General features: G+C 58.2%; 1 protein-coding gene across 2 annotated transcripts; it reads right to left on the bottom strand.

Annotated features, from left to right (window-relative positions):
- Positions 1-540: 540 nt before the first annotated feature.
- CAMK4 (calcium/calmodulin dependent protein kinase IV) lies at positions 541-18,345 on the bottom strand. Of its 2 annotated transcripts, none has more exons than XM_054175377.1 (12): positions 17,708-18,345; positions 17,050-17,166; positions 10,618-10,696; positions 10,117-10,179; positions 5,901-5,983; positions 5,711-5,783; positions 4,790-4,880; positions 4,623-4,697; positions 4,167-4,242; positions 3,920-4,046; positions 2,438-2,590; positions 541-1,611 (listed from the first exon to the last, which is right to left on the bottom strand). In XM_054175377.1, the coding sequence occupies exons 2-12, from the start codon at positions 17,145-17,147 to the stop codon at positions 1,375-1,377; spliced, it is 1,155 nt and encodes a 384-aa protein (XP_054031352.1). In that variant the 5' UTR covers positions 17,148-17,166; positions 17,708-18,345; the 3' UTR covers positions 541-1,374. The 2 variants fall into 2 exon arrangements, with proteins under 2 accessions (XP_054031352.1, XP_054031351.1); XM_054175376.1 differs by having other exon boundaries at positions 17,050-17,163; positions 17,708-18,344.
- Between the last annotated feature and the right edge of the window lie 340 nt (positions 18,346-18,685).

Here is an 18,685-nt window from a genome sequence, read left to right as displayed (position 1 = left end):
CATCCTTCCCCAGCTGTTTTTTTAGCCCAAAGTGTAGAAATCCCTTCCTTCTCCAGCTGTTTTTGCCCCAATATGTGCAAATCTCATCCTTCTCCAGTTGTTTTGGGCCCAATATGTACAATTTTCACCCTTCTCCCATCTATCTTTTGGCCTCAAGGGTACCAATTTCATCCTTCTCCAGCTGTTTGTGCTCCAGTGTGTACAAATGTCATCCTTCTCCAGCCGTTTTTTTAACCCACTATGTCCAAATTTCATCCTTCTCCAGCTGTTTCTGACCCAGTGTGTGCAGCCCCATTCCACTCCAGCTCTACCTTTTTGGCCCAAAGACTCCAGTTTATGTGTCCAGCCCCCAGAGGTCTCTTAGGGGTGGGAGCCACACTCACTGCCTCAGGTCAGCAAAGCTGCTGCTGGATCTCTGATCCCCCTCCCACGGAATATGGCTTGTCCTGTCCTGTATTAAAACCTGCAAGCATTTCTCCTGCAACTTGGCAAAGAACTGCCTAAAAATGACAACAATTGGGGGAGGGGGGGAAAAAATCCCACCCCCAAACACAACCCTTGTTTGCAAGAAGTTTGTCCAAAGAGTCTTAAAAACCCACAGTGCCCCTCAGCTCCTCATCCTCGCTGGGGAAGCGCTGCCAGGCTCCAGTGCCACAGGCTGCTGGAGGCAAGAGTCCCCTCCTGCTGGTCTTTGTTCAAGCTCCTTGTGTCGATCCTGAGTGGACTGGTGAGGGTGAAGCTGGTGCTGCCAGCTCCTGGCAGTGCCACCAGCATGGCACCAGCTGCAGCAAGGCCAAGCTGTGGGAGCGACCGGAACCGAAGCACAGAGCGGAGGTTGCCTCCCTCTGGAGAGGCCAAAGGGCTCAGCTGCCAGACGTGGACTCTCCAAACAGGATCCTCAAGGCTCCTGCAGACCTCTTCTGACCCAGCAGCAAAGTGCAGCTGGGTCTGGTGACAGCAGTGACAATCTGGCTGCAGCCTCTCCCCTCAGCAGCCAACAGCTATTTACAGGAAGTGGCCAAACTCACTGCATTTATAGGGAAGGAGGGGGAAAAGTATTCCTTTCTTTTCCCTGCAGTTTGCTCCTCGTTCTGAAGCCACCCAGGATCCTTTTCAAGCCACAGTGGCCAAAACTGTTCCTTGCCAGCAGAGAGAGTCACCTTGTCCTTGCAGACACACAGCCACCAGCAACAGGACACTACAGAGGGATGCTCCACGTGACAGACCACAGGCTCTTGATGCACACCTACACCTGGGGTGCTGCTGGCACACCCCTCCCCCCAGTTACCCCCAGCTCTCCCAGTGCCAGTGTCCCAGGGGCGGTGGGACATTGCTTGTCCAAGCTGTGGCGAGCTCTTGGTGGCACCAGGCACGTTAGCTCTTGCAGCCAGCACCGTTCATGGGCACCTTGGAGGCTGTGGGCTCACTCTGGAAAGCGTTGAGCTCTTCAGTGGTGGTGGTGGTGGTGGTGGTCTCAGTGCCAGCAGTCCCTGTGCCCTGGGGCAGGCAGGAGCCTGGGGGACCCTCTCCGTGGCTGCGGCCGCTGCGGGAGCAGTCGTGGTGGCCATGGTTGCCCAGGCGGCTGGAGGCCACCACAGCTTTCATGGCAGCCTGTCAAAGAGGCACAGGAAGGGTTAATCACAGGATGTTAGGGGTCCAAAGGTCATCAACCCCCCTCTGCCAGAGCAGGAGCAGAGAATCCAGCACAGGTCACACAGGAGCAGAGAATCCAGCACAGGTCACACAGGAGCACATCCAGATGGATCTTGAAAGCCTCCAGAGAAGGAGACTGCACAACCCCTCTGGGCAGCCTGCTCCAGGGCTCTGTGACCCTCACAGTGGAGAAGTTCCTCCTGATGCTGAGGTGGAACCTCCTGTGCTGGAGTTTATATCCATTGCCCCTTGGCCTATCAAAGAGCCTGTCCCTTCCCTCTTGACCCCTAGCCCTCAGATAAGCATTGATCAATTAAGCATTGATCAAATCCCCCCTCAGTCTTCTCTTCTTCAGACCAAACAGCCCCAGGGCTCTCAGCCTCTCCCCATAGGGCAGTGCTCCAGTCCCTTAATCATCCTGGTAGCTCTCCAGCCCGGGACTGGCAGAATTCTGCCCTTCAAAGCCCTTCCTGAGGGGCTCAGGCCCCTGGAGCTGTGTGCAAGGGGAGATGGTGCCCACTCCTCCCACCCCACGGAGCTGGGAAGCTCCTGACTTCACCTCGGGCGAGGCTCGTCCCGGCAGCCGCTGCCTCCCCTGGGACACAGCTGCACAAGGAGCTGCTCCATCCCCTTTCAGCCCCCTCCCCGAGCTGCCACACAGCACCCAACATTGATCTGCTGAGGGCAGGGTGACAGCAGCCCCTGGTGCCCCCAGCTGTTTGCACAAGGGCACATGAAACCCACCCCGGGGCGGGGGGGGGCTAACGGAGCCTTTTCTCCTCACCTTCAGTTTCCTCCTGGCATTAAATTCCTGCAGTTTCTTCTGGGTGCTGTCCATGTGAGCGAACTTGGCAGCTTTCCCGGTGACCCAGGGATGCTCCAGAGCCTGGTGGACAGTCAGCCTCTTCTGGGGGTCCAGGACAATCAATTTCCTGACCTTGAACCAGTTGCAAACACACCCAAACAGAGCTTCATTCGTTAAATCCCACTAGTTTAGGTGGAATCACTGTGGTTGGAAAAGACCTTTAAGCTCATCCCAGTCCACCCATCCCCTGACTCTGCCAAGGCTGATGGCCCTCAGCACCACATCTCTGCAGCTTTCAAAACAGCTCCAGGGCTGGGGAGTCAACCACCTCCCCAGGCAGCTTCTTCCAGTGTTTGAGAACCTTTGCAGTCAATTAGTTTCTTCTAATGTCCAACCTAAACCTCCTCTGGTGCACCCTGAGGCCATTGCCTCTTATCCTATTGCTTGTTCCTCTGGTGAAGAGGCCAACCTGCACCTCACTCCAACCTCCTTTCAGGGAGTTGTGGAGAGCCAGAAGGTCTCCCCTCAGCCTCCTCTTCTCCAGAAATCATTGTTACCTTTCCAGGCACCAATCTGAAGGCTGCATAATGACTCATAGATTCACAGAATGCTTTGGATTGGGAGGGAGCTTCAAGCTCATCCAGTTCCAACCCCTCTGCTGTGGGCAGGGACACCTCCCACCAGCCCAGATTGCTCAAGGCCTCATCCAGCCTGCTCTTGAACACCTCCAGGGAGGAGGCAGCCACAGCCTCCCTGGGCAGCCTGTGCCAGTGTCTCCCTACCCTCACTCTCAAGAATTTCTTCCTCATATTTGCCTCTTGAGTTTTGGTTTTCACCTCTCACACAAGGTGAGCTTGTCTCCAGCAGCCCTTTGTGCCCCTCCAGTCCATCTGGAACTCCCAGAATCCCAGAATGGGTTGGAAGGGATCTCCAAAGCTCATCCAGTCCAACCCCCTGCAGTCAGCAGGGACATCCTCGGCTAGATCAGGTTGCCCAGAGCCCTGTTGAGCCTCACCTTGAGTATCTCCAGGGATGAGAGCCCCAACAGCCCTGCAGAGATTCCTCTGGATGCGTTATCAGCAACACAACAGAACGTCTGATCTCACAGAGTCAAGGGTTGGGTTGGGTTGGATGGGACCTTAAGGATCACCCAGTTCCAACCCCCTGCCATGGGCAGGGACACCTCCCACCAGCCCTGGTTGCTCCTCCAGCCTGGCCTTGAACACCTCCATGGAGGAGGCATCCACAACCTCCCTGGGCAACCTATTGTAGTCTCTCCCCACCCTCACTCTCAATTTCTTCCTCCTCTCCACTCTCAATCTCCTCTCTCCCACCTCAAAGCCATTTCCCCTCAGCCTGCCGCTCCACGCCCTCATCCAAAATCCCTCCCCAGCTCTCCTGGAGCCTCCCTTTCAGACACTGGAAGGTAGTGGGGCAGCCCCCAAGGCCCAGCTTGCTCACCAAGTCCTTGGCATTGAGGGAAACCTCATCCCACCACGGAGACACAAACTCATAGTCGCAGGTGAGGATGCGGCTGTACATGTACTGATCCCCACGCGGGTCGAAGAAGGGCTCGAAGCCACAGAGCCTGCAGGCAGGGAGAGAGAGGAGCTGCAGGAGGCTGCCAAGCACCAGCCCAGCACTCACCAGCTGCTGCTGGAACAAAACCACCTCAGCATCAGGCTGTCAGCAGGCACAGGGTACTCACAGGATGTAGGTGATGACCCCCACGGACCACATGTCCACTTCGGGGCCGTATGGGCACCCCTGGAGGATCTCAGGGGCTGCAAGAAGAGTTTGGGGGTTCAGAGGCAGGGCTTTGGAGCTGGAGCAGGGCAGGGTTAGGTTGGGCAGCAGGAGGAAGCTCTGCACAGCGAGGGTGGGGAGACACTGGCAACAGGTTGCTGAGGGAGGTGGCTGAGGCTCCATGCCTGGAGACATTCAAGGTCAAACTTAATGTGGCCCTGGGCAGCCTGCTCCGGCTGGAGGAGTCCCTGCCGAGTGCAGTGGGTTGGGCAAGATGCTTTTTGAGCTGATGCAGCCTGTGAATCTGTGTGGATGTGGGGAGCTCCTGGGAGCCATCCATCCCTGCACTGAGCTGTGCAGGGCCTCAGGCAGGGAGCAGCCCCCCCCCCCCAAGTCCCTCTCCCACTCCCCAGCTCACCGCAGTACCCTGGCGTCCCACAGACAGTCTTCATGGTGTCCTGCTCATCCACGATCTTGGAGAGCCCAAAATCGCCTTGAAGGGGACACACAGAGGGTGCTGCTGGCAGGGAGGCTCACTTCCAACCCCTCCTCCTGCCATGAAGCCTCCCCCTCTGGCAAACCCACCGATTTTGAGGGGGGCATCGGGGGACAGGTCAGCATAGAGCAGGTTCTCCGGCTTCAGGTCGCGATGGACAACTCCATTTTCATGCAGATACTACAAGAGAGAGGGAATGAGAGCAGGGTGTGGGGTGCAGGAAGGGGACAAGGGAAGCCCCAGCTTCCTCAGACAGACTTCAGGAGGAGGTTGCAGCCATCCAGGAGCGGGCACAAACCAAACACAGCAGCAACTCCTTTGGCTCTTCCTTTGGGAACACCCCAGCTCCTGTGGTGCTGGAGCTGCTGGTGCAGGGGGCACTGGGAGGTCGTTCCCAGGTATCAGTTCCCATTTTCAAACCCTCCTGTTGCCATGGAAACCCCATCTCCAGCTGCCCTGCGATGCAGAGCGGCCTGACCTTCCTCCCTCCTCTCCCTCATCCCTCCCAAGCATGGCTTGGAAGAGGCATCTCCACCAGTGGTGACTTTGGAAGGCCAAGGGTGAGCCTCTCCCCAGGGGTACTTGGGATGTGGACAGCTCTGGGTGCCTCTCCCCAGGGGTACTTGGGATGTGGACAGCTCTGGGTGCCTCTCCCCAGGGGCTGTTTGGGATGGGGACAGCTCTGGGTGCCTCTCCCCAGGGGCTGTTTGGGATGGGGACAGCTCTGGGGGCCTCTCTCCAGGGCTGTTTGGTATGGGGACATCTCTGGGTGCCTCTCTCCAGGGCTATTTGGGATGGGGACACCTCTGGGTGCCTCTACCCAGGGGTATGTGGGATAAGGGCAGTCCCCACAGTGACACCCCTGATCCACATACATCCCATGGGGCTTAGGATGGCTTGGGATGACCCACAGCCATGCTGGGGCCATGCTGGGGCCATGCTGGGACCATACTGGGGCCATGCTGGGGCCATGCTGGGACCATACTGGGGCCATGCTGGGGCCACATTACCGAAACAGCTTCCAGGATCTGCTTGACGACGTGGGCTGCGTCCCTCTCACTGTAGAAACCTCTCTCCACGATCCTGCAGGCACAAGGGATCAGCACCTTGCCCCCCACACACCACCCCCCTACCCTCCAGACCCCTCCATCCTCATCCTCCCATGCCCATCATGCTGGCAGGCAGCTGGGCTGGGGGTACCTGTCGAAGAGCTCTCCTCCGGTCACCAGCTCCAGGACCAGGGCGATCTCAGAGGGTGTCTCAAAGATCTCCTTCAGTTTGATCTGAAAGAGGGGACAGGAGGGATGCAGATGTGGGATGTGGATTTATACATCCATAGAATGGGGTGGGTTGGAGGGGACCTTGAATATCATTCAGTTCCAACCCCCCCTGCCATGGGCAGGGGACACCTCCCACCAGCCCAGATTGCTCAGGGCATTCAATGCTTCCAGGGAGGAGGCAGCCACAGCCTCCCTGGGCAGCCTGTGCCAGTGTCTCCCTACCCTCACTCTCAAGAATATCTTCCTCATATTTGCCTCTTCAGTTTTGGTTTTCAGCTCCCACACAAGGTGAGCTTGTCCCCAGCAGCCCTTTGTGCCCCTCCAGTCCATCTGGAACTCCCAGAATCCCAGAATGGGTTGGAAGGGATCTCCAAAGCTCATCCAGTCCAACCCCCTGCAGTCAGCAGGGACATCCTCAGCTAGACCAGGGTGCCCAGAGCCCTGTTGAGCTTCACCTTGAATATCTCCAGGGATGAGAGCCCCAACAACCTCCCTGGGCAACCTGTTGCAGTGCTCCACCACCCTCATGGTGCAGAACTTGTTCCTCACATCCAATCTAAATCTGCTGTGCTCTAGTTTGAAGCCGTTGCCCCTGGTCCTGTTCTTGCAGGCTTTTGGGAACAGTCCCTCTGCAGCCTTCTTGTAACCCTTTCAAGTCCTGGAAGGCTGCTCTAAGGTCTCCCTGAAGCCTTCTCTTCTCCAGGCTGAACAACCCCAGCTCTCTCAGCCCGTCTGGGATTAGCAGGTTTCTCTTCAAATGTGTCCAGAGAAGGGCAAGAAAGCTGGGGAGGGGTCTGGAGCACAGCCCTGGGAGGAGAGGCTGAGGGAGCTGGGGCTGCTTAGCCTGGAGAAGAGGAGGCTCAGGGGAGACCTTCTTGCTCTCTACAACTCCCTGAAGGGAGGTTGGAGCCAGGTGGGGGTTGGTCTCTTCTCCCAGGCACCCAGCAGCAGAACAAGAGGACACAGTCTCAAGCTGTGCCAGGGGAGGTTCAGGCTGGATGTTAGGAAGAAGTTCTTCCCAGCAAGAGAGATTGGCCATTGGAAATGTGCTGCCCAGGGAGGTGATGGAGTCCCCATCCCTGGAGGTGTTTAGGAAGAGCCTGGATGGGCTGCTTGGTGCCATGGTGTAGTTGATCAGTGGGTGTTGGGTTGTGAGTTGGACTCGATGAGCTCAAAGGTCTCTTCCAACCTGGTTAATTCTATTCAATTCTGTACCACCAAATGCAGGGTGGGTGGTTTGGGTGGGGGGGGTTTTTTCCCCCTCTTTTTCTTCTTTTCCTTTCTCTTTTTCTCCCCCCCCTTTTTGGGGGGCTTGTTTTTGAAATGGAAACCAGAGCATTTCATGCTTCTCAGGACTTTTGTGCCACCACGAATTTCATGGGGCTTTAATCATTACCTTCATAGGCTGGGTGACAAGGCGTGATCCCCCTGCAGGGGGAGAGACACTGTGTGGCAGCTTATTGCATTATAATAATACACAGCAGCTCTGTAATTTATTTTCTTCCTCCCCTTCCCCCTATTAACTTCAAAAGTTTGCAATCCTATTATCAGCTGCTGCCGAGGTTGGGGCCGGCCGACAGCGAGAGCCCAGGCGGCCCCAGCCTCGCTGATGAAACGGAGCAGCTCCTCTTGAAGGGATTCACTTCCACCTGGGAGTGAGCAGAACCCCACAGGGAACCCAGGGATTGAAAGATTGAAAGATTCCCACTGATTTATTTTCCCACCCCCCCCCCTGCTCCCTGGCCCCTGTGGTGATGCAGTGAGGAGGAAGGCTGGAGGAAGGATGAGGACGGGCTGGGAGAGCTGGGGATGGCTCAGCGTGGAGGGAAGAAAGTGCCAGGGAGAGCTTAGAGTACCTGGAAGTATCTTAGAGAGCTTCCAGGACCTGTTAGGGGAGGCTACAGGAGAGCTGGGGAGGGATTTTTGGCAAGGGCTGGGAGTGACAGGATGAGGGACAATGGATTTGAGCTGGGAGAGGGGAGCTTGAGACTGGAGAGGAGGAAGAAATTCTTCTGAGGGTGAGGAGAGCCTGGCACAGGTTGCCCAGGGAGGCTGTGGCTGCCTCCTGCCTGGAGGTGTTCATGGTCAGGCTGGATGAGGCCTTGAGCAACCTGGGCTGGTGGGAGGTGTCCCTGCCCATGGCAGTGGGGGTTGGAACTGGATGATCCTTCCAACCCAACCCCTTCCACGACTCTGTGAGATCAGATGTTCTGTTGTGTTGCTGGTAACACATCCAGGGGAATCTCTCCCCATCCGTGGCTGATGTCATCAGGCTGCTGCCTGAGCAGGCAATCCCAGCCCCAGCTGGTGTCCCTGCCTCTCCCCAGGTGCCCTGGGATGAGGAGATGCACCCATGGGAAAGGCTGAAGTGCCTCAAAATGCTGAAACAGCCCCAGAAGTTGTAACAATCCAATGTCCAAGTCAAGCCCACACCAAGCCAGCCCAGGGCCTTAAAGGGCAGCCCAGCTCCAGTGTCTTTGCTTCCATCACCCCCATTTTGGGGATGCTTTGGACCTCTCATAACTTCAGCTCTTTGCATCAAGATTTTGGGTAGGCAGGACACCCCTGTGGGCTTCTTCTGTCTCTCCAAGGATGCTTGGTGTGGGTTTTGAGCTTGGGCAGCAGCAGCCAGTGGCTCAGTGATGTCTCAATGACATCCTGGTGATGGCTCAGTGATGCTGTGGTGAGGTTTCAGCCACAAAATCAATCAGAGCAGGATCTGTCTCACCCCCCCCCCCAAGAGCCAGCCCCCAACACCTCAGCAGCTTCCAGGTGGCTTTTTTGGTTCTGTTCCTTTAACTCTGGTTGCCTCCAAGATTCATAGATCCATAGAATCACAGGATCACAGAGCATTAGGGGTTGGAAAGGACCTCAAAAGATCATCCAGTCCAACAGCCCTGCCAGGGCAGGATCACCCAGAGTGCTTTAGGTTGGCAGGGATCTTGAAGATCATCCAGTTCATCAAGCCTCCCACCAGCCCAGGTTGCTCAAGGCCTCATCCAGCCTGGTCCTGAACATCTCCAGGCAGGGGACATCCACAGCCTCCCTGGGCAACCTTTCCCAGCCTCTCCCCACCCTCACTGGCCAGAATTCCTTCCTCATCTCCAGTCTCAAACTCCCCTTCCTCAATTTGCTGGTGGAGCCAAGCAGCCAGGATTAAGACTTTCTGGCCGGGGGGGGGGGACAAGGAGCCCCTGAGCTCCCCAGCGCTGCTGGGGGGCCGAGGTGGCAGGGCTGGAGGCTCTGCTGACACCGGCAGGTTTTGATCCTCTGCTGGGCGTTGCGAATCGTTGCAGCCGAGCTGCCCTGATCCCTGCGGCGCTGAGCAAGAGGAACGGAGCCCGGGCCGCAGCCCCCGCGGCCTCAGCCTCCCCTTTTATCTCCCCCTTGCAGCAGTCATTACAGATGGGCAATTTTCTGTGCTCTTCATTTGATCTCCTCGATGGAAATTGCTTAGTAAATGGAAATCTCAGGCCAGGGGACAAGGGGGAGGACAAAGAAGGGGGGGTGGGGGGGGTGCGCTCTAGCTCCTGATATCGGAGCTGGGAAGCTCAAAGGTGCTGCAAGGATCAGTTTCGAGTGGCGTCACGGACCGCAAAGATGAGCAGAGGGCTGGAGAACCTCTGCTGTGGGGACAGGCTGAGAGAGTTCAGCCTGGAGCAGAGAAGGCTCCAGGGAGACCTTAGAGCTGCATTTCAGGACCTGTAGGGGCTACAGAGAGCTGGGGAGGGACTGCTCAGAAGGGGCTGTGGGGATAGGACCAAGGGCAATGGTTTGGAACTGGAGCAGGGCAGGGTTAGGTTGGACATCAGGAGGAAGCTCTGCACAGGGAGGGTGAGGAGACACTGGCACAGGCTGCCCAGGGAGGTGGTGGAGGCTCCATCCCTGGAGCCATTCAGGCTCAGCCTGGCTGTGTCCCTGTGCAGCCTGCTCTGGCTGGAGCTGTCCCTGCTGCCTGCAGGGGGTTGGACAAAGTGACCTGGGAGGCTCCCTGCCAACCCGCTGCAATCTGTGAGGCTGTGGTAGTGAGGGGAGAGCCATCGTAGGCACAGCAAGGACTGGGCACCCCTGAGCCCGTCTGCATGGCAGGGAGGGGGCAGGGGGCACAGCTGTGTTCCCCTCGGGGTCATACTCACGATGTTGGGGTGTGAGAGCCGCAGCAGGACCCCAATCTCTGTCCTCACAATCTTTTTGTCAATCTGGAAAGAGAAGCCCACGTGGGAGCAGTGTTACCTCTGCTGCTGGCTCTGGATCCAGCCCCCCAGCCCTGCCTTGAGGCTCACAACCCCCCTGGGACCCTGCTCAGGCCAGCACCGACACCCAAAGCCCCAGACACCATCTTTTGCCCCCCCAAAATCCCCCCTGAGACCAAGACCAATCCATGGTGTGGCTGCAGGTGACCTTTTATGACCTGAAACTGTGCCAGGGGAGGTTTAGATTGGATGCAGAGAACACCACCCCACCCCCCCCATGCACCCAGCACCCATCACTTGTTCACCTGGGACCCTTAGGCTGCATGAGCGCTGCCCCAGCTGACAGCCCTGTGCCCATCCCAGTGCCCCACTGGTCCCAAGGTGGTTTGGGAAGGGAGCAGCCCCCTCCTCATCACCCCCAGCCCCCCACCCACCCACACTCACCGTCTTCTTCAGGATCTTGGCGGCATAGGGGCTGCCTGTGCCCTTCTCCTCACAGCTGTACACCACCGAGGTTGCTCCTCTGGAGGGCAGGACAGAGATGGGGGGGGGCATGTCCCACTCACCCTGTGCCCCCTCCCCACTTGTCAGCAGCCAGGCTGTGGGAGCTCAGCATGCAGCCCCCTCCTCGTGCAGCCCCCTCCCAGCCTTGCCCAGTAAAGCCTCTGTAATTAAGCCCCAGCCTTACACCGGCTTTAAACCCTTAAGCAGCTTTCCCAACAGGATGGAGCTTCCCTCACCCTGCTCCTGAGGACAACCTCTGCTGGGATCAGTGCTGCCAGAGTCCCCACCTCAGCCCTGGCCCCCTCCCAGCTGTGTCACGGGGGGGTGATCCCGGCTACAAACCCCCTCCCCGGCAGGTTAAACCGCTGCAGGTTCCGCTGGGCTGGCTCTGGTTCAGCCCCAGCAGTGCCAGGGAGGTTCAGACCTGGTTAATAACATTTTCTACCCACTGGACAGCGAAATCAGCCCTGTGCTCGGGCCCTGCTGTGGCTCCTTGGCAATCTTGGAGCAGATTAAATCTCACCCCTCAAGTAATCAGCTGCGTTTTGTCGCTCTGTGGCTTCACCACCTTCTGGGACCCAGCTCAGGCACTGCCTTGAGGCTCACCACAACCCTGTGCCCCCTGCTCAGGTCAGCACCAACACCCAAAGCCCAGCCCCTGCCCCCAGACACCATCTTTTGCCCCTCCAAAATCTCCCCTAGGACCGAGGCCAAGCCATGGCGTGGCTGCAGGTGACCTTTTATGGCCTGAAATTGTGCCAGGGGAGGGTTAGGTTGGAGATGGGGAACAATTTCTTTGCTGCCAGAGTGGTCAGGGCTTGGCACAGGCTGCCCAGGGAGGTGGTGGAGTCCCTGTGCCTGAAGGTGTTCCAGAACCCTGTGGCCATGGCACTTGGGGCCATGGTGGGGTTGGATTGGTGTTGGAGTGGATGCTCTCAGAGGGCTTTACCAACCTATTCTTCATAGGCTCAGGTGATAGAAGGAGAGGAAAGGGACTGAAATTGTGCCAGGGGAGGATCAGGTTGGAGATGAGGAACAATTTCCTTGCTGCAAGAGTGGTCAGGGCTTGGCACAGGCTGCCCAGGGAGGTGGTAGAGTCCCCATGCCTGAAAGTGTTCCAGAACCCTGTGGCCATGGCACCTGGGGCCATGGTTTTGGTGGCTGTGGTGGGGTTGGGTTGATATTGGACTGGATGCTCTCAGAGGGCTTTTCCAACCCAAACAATTCCCTGATTCCAGGGTTTGCTGCAGCCCCATGTGCTGCAAGCTGCCAGTGCTCCCCAGGGTGCTCTCATGGAGGAGAGATTTGCTTGGAAAAGGAGAGTGGATTTTGCAACTCATCCAGCTGAACTTGGGAATCAGGTTCCCATGGCAACAGCAGAGCTGGGTACCAGGTACCAGGGGGATGCTGTGGGGTCTGGGGATGCTGTGGAGTCAGCAAGACCTGGCAGTCCTAGACCTTGACTACTGTCCAAACCCCAGAGTTGTCAGGGTTGGAAGGGACCTCAAGGATCACCTAGTCCCAACCCCCCTGCCATGGGCAGGGTCCCCTCACACTAGAGGTGGTTTTTGGTGGTGGTTTTGTGGTTTGGTTGGATTTGTTTTTTTTTCCCTTTTCTTCCATATCTTCTCTGATTTTTTTCCCTGAATGCCAAGCAAAAAAACCCCAAAACCCCAATTGGGCCAAGAAAAAAAAACCCCAATTTGGGAATAAAATTGCCCAGGCTCACAGAGGAGAGGTGGTTGTCACCACTGCCTTCTCCAGATGCCTCCTGCCTGGAGGTGTTCAGGGCCTGGCTTTGAGCTGGGAGAGGGCAAATTGAGACTGGAGGTGAGGCAGAAATTCTTGTGAGGGTGAGTGAGACACTGGAACAGGTTGCCCAGGGAGGTTGTGGATGTCCCCTGCCAGGCTGGATGAGGCCCTGAGCAATCTAGGCTGGTGGGAGGTGTCCCTGCCCATGGCAGGGGGATGGAACTGGATGAGCTTTAAGGTCTCTTCCAAACCCAACCCATTCTATGACAATATCCATGTTGAAATGCTTGCAAAGATTCCTTTTCCCCTCACTGAGACCCTCCAGGGGCTGAGCAGAAGCTTTTTTCCCCCCTTGTCCACACATGAGAGGGGGCTACAAGAAAGCTGGGGAGGGACTTTTTGGGGTGTCAGGGAGGGATAGGACTTGGGGGGGGGGGGATGGAGCAAAACTAGAAGTGGGGAGATTCAGTTTGGATATTAGGAAGAAGTTGTTCCCCTTGAGGGTGGTGAGAGCCTGGCACAGGTTGCCCAGGGAGGTGGTGGAAGCCTCATCCCTGGAGGTGTTTGCAGCCAGGCTGGAGGTGGCTGTGAGCAACCTGCTGCGGTGTGAGGTGTCCCTGCCCATGGCAGGGGGCTTGGAACTGGCTGAGCCTTGGGGTCCCTTCCAAGCCTGACCGTTCTCCGATTTAGAAGCCCTCGGCTCAGCATTTAGGAGGTGCATTAGGGTCACTCCTCGGCCACAGAGTGCAAACCCGCTGTGCACAGCGCAGGGCACCGGCTGCCCCAGGCGCAATCCCAACCGACGGCAGCGGACGGCTCGGCGCCGGCGTTCGCCAACCCCACCCCAAGCCCCCTCCCCCCGCCCAGGGCCCCCGCGGCCGCCGCTCGCTCGCTGGCTGCTTAAGGTCTCAAATAAATATCTGCAATCAACCTTGACTGCGACAGGAGATAATTGCATTTGCTTTACAGATGAACTGGAAAATGTTGAACAATGGGATTTGCTGTGGGAGCCTGCCGCTGGGTGGGGAGGGGGGGCGAGGGGAGGGGGCACAGGCAGCCAGCCGAGCGCCGGGGCCGGCCCGCCGACAGAGGATGGCGGCGACCTGCAGCGGAGTTGATGCCACAGGATCACAGAATCAACCAGGCTGGAAAAGACCTCAGAGATCACCCAGTCCAACCTATCACCCAACACCTCCTGACAGCTGAGCCATGGCTCCAAGTGCCACATCCAAGCCTTTTTTGAACACCTCCAGGAGAGGTGACTCCACCACCTCCCTGGGCTGCACATCCCAGTGGCCAGTTACTCTTTCTGTGAGGAACTTTCTCCTCACCTCCAGCCTAAACCTCCCCTGGCACAGCTTGAGACTGTGTCCTCTTGTTCTGCCACTGGTTGCCACTGAGCGTCATAGGATCATGGGATCACAGGATGTTAAGGGTTGGAAGGGACCTTTGAAGATCATCAAGTCCAACCCCCTCTGCCTGAGCAGGACCAGAGAATCCAGTACAGGTCACACAGGAGCACATCCAGATGGATCTTGAAAGCCTCCAGAGAAGGAGACTGCACAACCCCTCTGGGCAGCCTGCTCCAGGGCTCTGTGACCCTCACAGTGAAGAAGTTCCTCCTGATGCTGAGGTGGAACCTCCTGTGCTGGAGTTTATATCCATTGCCCCTTGGCCTCTCCACACACTGCTGCCTGTGGCCCTGCTGTGATTGTGGAATCACAGAATGCTAAGGGTTGGAAGGGAGATCTGGAGGCTGCTGAGTCCAATCCTGCTCCAGCAGGGTCATCCAGAGCAGGTTGATGCTTGACAAAATAAACCTCCCTGGACTTTCTTAAGCAAGTGATGAGGAGAGAAACTTTGCTGCCAGTTTCACAGAGTCACAGAATTGTCAGGGTTGGAAGGGACCTCAAGGCTCAGCCAGTTCCAACCCCCCTGCCATGGGCAGGGACACCTCACACCACAGCAGGTTGCTCACAGCCACATCCAGCCTGGCCTTAAACACCTCCAGGGATGAGGCTTCCACCACCTCCCTGGGCAACCTGTGCCAGGCTCTCACCACCCTCTGAATCTACCCATTTCTGTTTTTTTCCATCCCCCCCAGTCCTATCCCTCCCTGACACCCTCAAAAGTCCCTCCCCAGCTTTCTTGTAGCCCCCTTCAGATACTGCAAGGCCACAATTAGGTCTCCTCAGAGCCTTCTCCTCTCCAGACTGCACAACCCCAGCACCCTCAGCCTGTCCTCAGAGCAGAGCAGCTCCAGCCCTCTGCTCATCCTTGTGGCCCTTCTCTGGGCACCTTCCAGCACCTCCACATCCTGCCTGCAATAGAGGCTCCAGAACTGGACACAGAGCTCCAGGTGAGCTCTCACCAGAGTGGAGTAGAGAGGAAGAATCCCCTCCCTGGCCCTGCTGGCCACACTTCTCCTGCTGCAGCCCAGGCTCTGCTTGGCTCTCTGGGCTGCAAGTGCTCCCTGCTGGTTCCTGATGAGCTTCTCATCCCCCAGCACCCCCAAGGCCTTTTCTTCAGGGCTGCTCTCCAGCCAGTCCCTGTCCAGCCTGTATCAGTGCCTGGGATTGCCCTGCCCCAGCTGCAGGACCTTGCACTTGGTCTTGCTGAACCTCAAGAGGTTGTCATGGGCTCAGCTCTGCAACCTGTTAAGGTCCCTCTGGGTGGCCTCCCTTCCCTCCAGCGTGTCTGCTGCACCACACAGCTTGGTGGCATCAGCAAACCTGCTGAGGGTGCCAGTTTGGCAATGTCAGACAGAGGCTTCACCAGCTACAGGTTGGAGTGGTGCTAGACAGGAACCCTCTCAAGGATGGGCTTGGGCAGTGTCCTGCTTGCCAGATGTGCATCAGACCCAGGCATGCAGTGAGAAGGAAGGGAATTCAGTGATTTGTAAGGGGGGTTTAAGGTGTCTGTTTCTTTTCAGGGACATGGGTCAGTGTTGACCCTTCAGTGCCAGCTGGAGGGTTGGACTGGATGATCTTTGAGGTCTCTTCCAACCAGATATGTTCTGTGATTTTCTGTGCTGTTGGGTGGGGTTGTTTTCCTTGCCAGGTTGCACAGGATGGTGTGCAGCTGGGCTTTGAAAGTGGCAAGAGGTGGAGATCCCACCACCTGCCTGGGCAGCCTGTTCCAATCCCTGGCCACTCTTGCAGTAAAGAAATGTTTTCCCCCATACCTGACCCTAAACCACCCCTGGCACAAACCCAGGCCACGAAAGGTTCACCTGCTCCACCACCCTCAAGGTAAAGAAGTTCCTCCTCATGTTTAGATGGATCTTCTTAAGCTCCACTTTGTGCCTGCTACCCCTTGTCCTGTCATTGGGCACCCCTGGCCTGGTGCCATCCTCCTGACACCTGACACTTGAAGTATTGATCAGCATTGAGAAGATCTCCTCTCAGTCTTCTCTTCTCCAGGCTAAAAAGCCCCAAAGCCCTCAGGCTTTCTTCATAAGAGAGATGTTCCTGTCCCCTCAGCACCTTTGTAGCCCTTTGCTGTCCCCTCTCCAGCAGTTCCCTGACTCTCTTGACCTGGGGAGCCCAGAACTGGACACAATACTCCAGGTATGGCCTCACCAGGGCAGAGCAGAGTGGGAGGAGAACCTGTCTTGACCCCCTGGCCATGCTCTTCTTAATGCCCCCCAGGAGACCATTGGCCTTCTTGGCACATTGCTGGCTCATGATCACCCTGCTGTCCACCATCGCTGCCAGGTCCAGCACGGGAGCTCCTTGGTGCCAGCACAGACATGAGACATGCCCAGGCCCTGGCATCTCCAGGATGTGTGGCAACCCCTGGGGCACCAACAGCCTCTTGGGCCCACAGGCTCTTGGCACCAACCCTGAGCTCCCCTGGATCCACATCTGGGAATAAATCCACCCCTAGGGCCATGTCCCTTCACTGGGGCTCACACTGCCTGTCCTTTGCAGGGAGCTGCTGCAGGAGGCACCAGAGGGTGCCAGGGTCACCACCAACCACCCCCCAGCTCTGGGGTGCTCAGAGGCTCTCACCATGAGCCCACTGCCCACCATGGGAGTGGGAAACACACCTGGAGAACCTGGGCCCCATCCTGCATCTTGCAGTAAGCTCCTAAGCCCACCACTGCAGTGCCATGACACAACCTAGGCACCACCTTAGATGTGGGCACAGAGTCTCCTTCCATTCCCTCTGCCTTCTCCATCCCCTCAACGCCCCCCTCCACCCCTCTATCCTCTTTGCTCCATCCTCCTTCTCCATCTTTCCATCCCCCTTGATCCATCTCCTTTCTCCATCCCTCCACCCCCTTAATCCATCCCTCTTCTCCATCCCTCCAGCCCCCTTAATCCATCCCTCTTCTCCTTCCCTCCACCCACCTTGACCCATCCCCCTTCTCCATCCCTCCACCCCCCTTGATCCATGCCCTTTCTCTCCATCCCTCCACCCACCTTGACCCATCCCCCTTCTCCATCCCTCCATCCTCTTTGATCCACATCCCTTCTCCACCCCTCCAGACCCCTTCTCCATCCCTTCTTCTCCCCACCAGGCCAGCCCCTTCCCCAATCAGGAGCCATTCCCATGCAGGGTGGGCTCCTGCCACCCCCCAACTCCTTCTGACACCCCCCCCTAGGCAGCCAGTACCGTCCCAGCTCGGGGCCCACGGCGTAGAAATCTTCCAGGGCTGCATCCCGGCGGGATCCATCGATCCAGTACTCACTGCTGCTCTTGGAGGAGGGCATGGTGGGCTGTGAGCTCCTGCTCAGAAGAAGAGACCCAAATCCACTGCGGCCCCCGCCCCCAGAGCCATCTCCACAGCTCCCCCCCTCCCCCCCTCACCTCACTGTGTGTCCCCCTCCCGGTGCCAGCACCCAGATGGCCAAGCCCCAAGCAGGGCTTGGGATTATCCAGCAGGATGAAGAGGCTGCCACAAATCTCCTTCCCACCAGGCACGTAGGCTGCCTTTGGGAGATAATCCCCCCCCCCCCGCCTATCTCGTGTGTTCCCCCCCACCCCCAGCTTTCACACCAGCCCCTCTTCCCCCCCCGCCCCCCAAACATTTCCCACCCCAGCCCCACCTTTCTGAGGCTAATTCAGCCTTTTGGAGCCCACCAGGCCAGACCCCGCTCCCGTGGTCTCCCACCCGGGGGGATTCACCCCCCTGATTCCCCCAGTCACCCCCAAACCCACCGTGACATCAAGCACCACCCCCTCCCCGTGGCACCCCCTTCCCCCCCCAGCCCCTTGCTCTGTGCAGACCCCTTCATATTCGGGTGGGATCTGGGGGGCGCCCAGCACATACCCTCAGCTGCGGCGGCGCTGCCTGGCGGAGCCGAGTCCCCCTCGCTGTTGCCTCATCCCCGGGGAGGGGGGGTGTTGGGATGGGGGGGGTGCTGGGTGGGGGTCTCTCAGCCTCTGCACCCTTGGGTGCTGCCGAAGAGCCCAGCTGCAACGCCCCCACCTCTCCTTCTCTCCCCGCCCCAACTCTGGGCCTGTGCTGCCAACCCCTGCTGCTCCCCACCCAAGGCCGGGGAGGGGGTTCAGGATCAGCTCCTTGGTGGTGCTGAGGAGGGTGTGGGGAGGGAGGGAGGGATGCAGGGATGGAGGGGTGGGAAGATGGAAGAAGGGATGCAGGGCGGATGGAGGATGGTATGGATGGGAGGATGGATGGAGTGATGCAGGGAGGGATGGAGGGAGTGATGCAGGAATGGGAGGATGGGAGGACGCAGGAGCACAGGGATGCCGGGAAGCAAGGATGCAGGGAAGCAGGAAGGCAGGGAGACTGGAAAGCAGGGATTCCAGGAAACGGGAGCGCAAGGACGCCAGGAAGCAAGGATGCAGGCGGAGAGGAGAGGAAGAGGAGGCTGCGGGACCGGGGGTGCGGAGCCCGGGGACCCTCCCCGGCAGCATCACCGCCTGGCTCGGCCGTGCCACCCCCCGGCCACCGCCGCCACTGCACCGGGTCCCCTCCGCTCCCCGGGGCTCCGGTCTGTGCTCCTCGCTTGGAGGTGTCGCTGGGGTACAGGGTGCTCCTGAGCCCCCTCCCCACGCTGCAGCAGCTCCCCAGAACCTAGGATCCAGCTCCGCATCCCGGGGAGCATCCAGCGACCGGGCACCGAGGGACCGATCCTGCCCCACATCCCAGAGAGTATCCACAGCCCTGCGCCCATCTCGGGAGGGCCACATCCTGCCCAGTCTTGGGGAGCACCCAAACACCGGCATCGCACACATCACCCCCCCTTCCCCCCCCCCCGAAGCCCCGGCACCATCCCCTGGTCCT

This window comes from Dryobates pubescens, chromosome 31 (genome assembly GCF_014839835.1).
Source record: "Dryobates pubescens isolate bDryPub1 chromosome 31, bDryPub1.pri, whole genome shotgun sequence".
Classification (NCBI taxonomy): domain Eukaryota; kingdom Metazoa; phylum Chordata; class Aves; order Piciformes; family Picidae; genus Dryobates; species Dryobates pubescens.
Note: the sequence above shows the minus strand (reverse complement) of the source record. Positions and strands in the feature narration are given on the sequence as shown.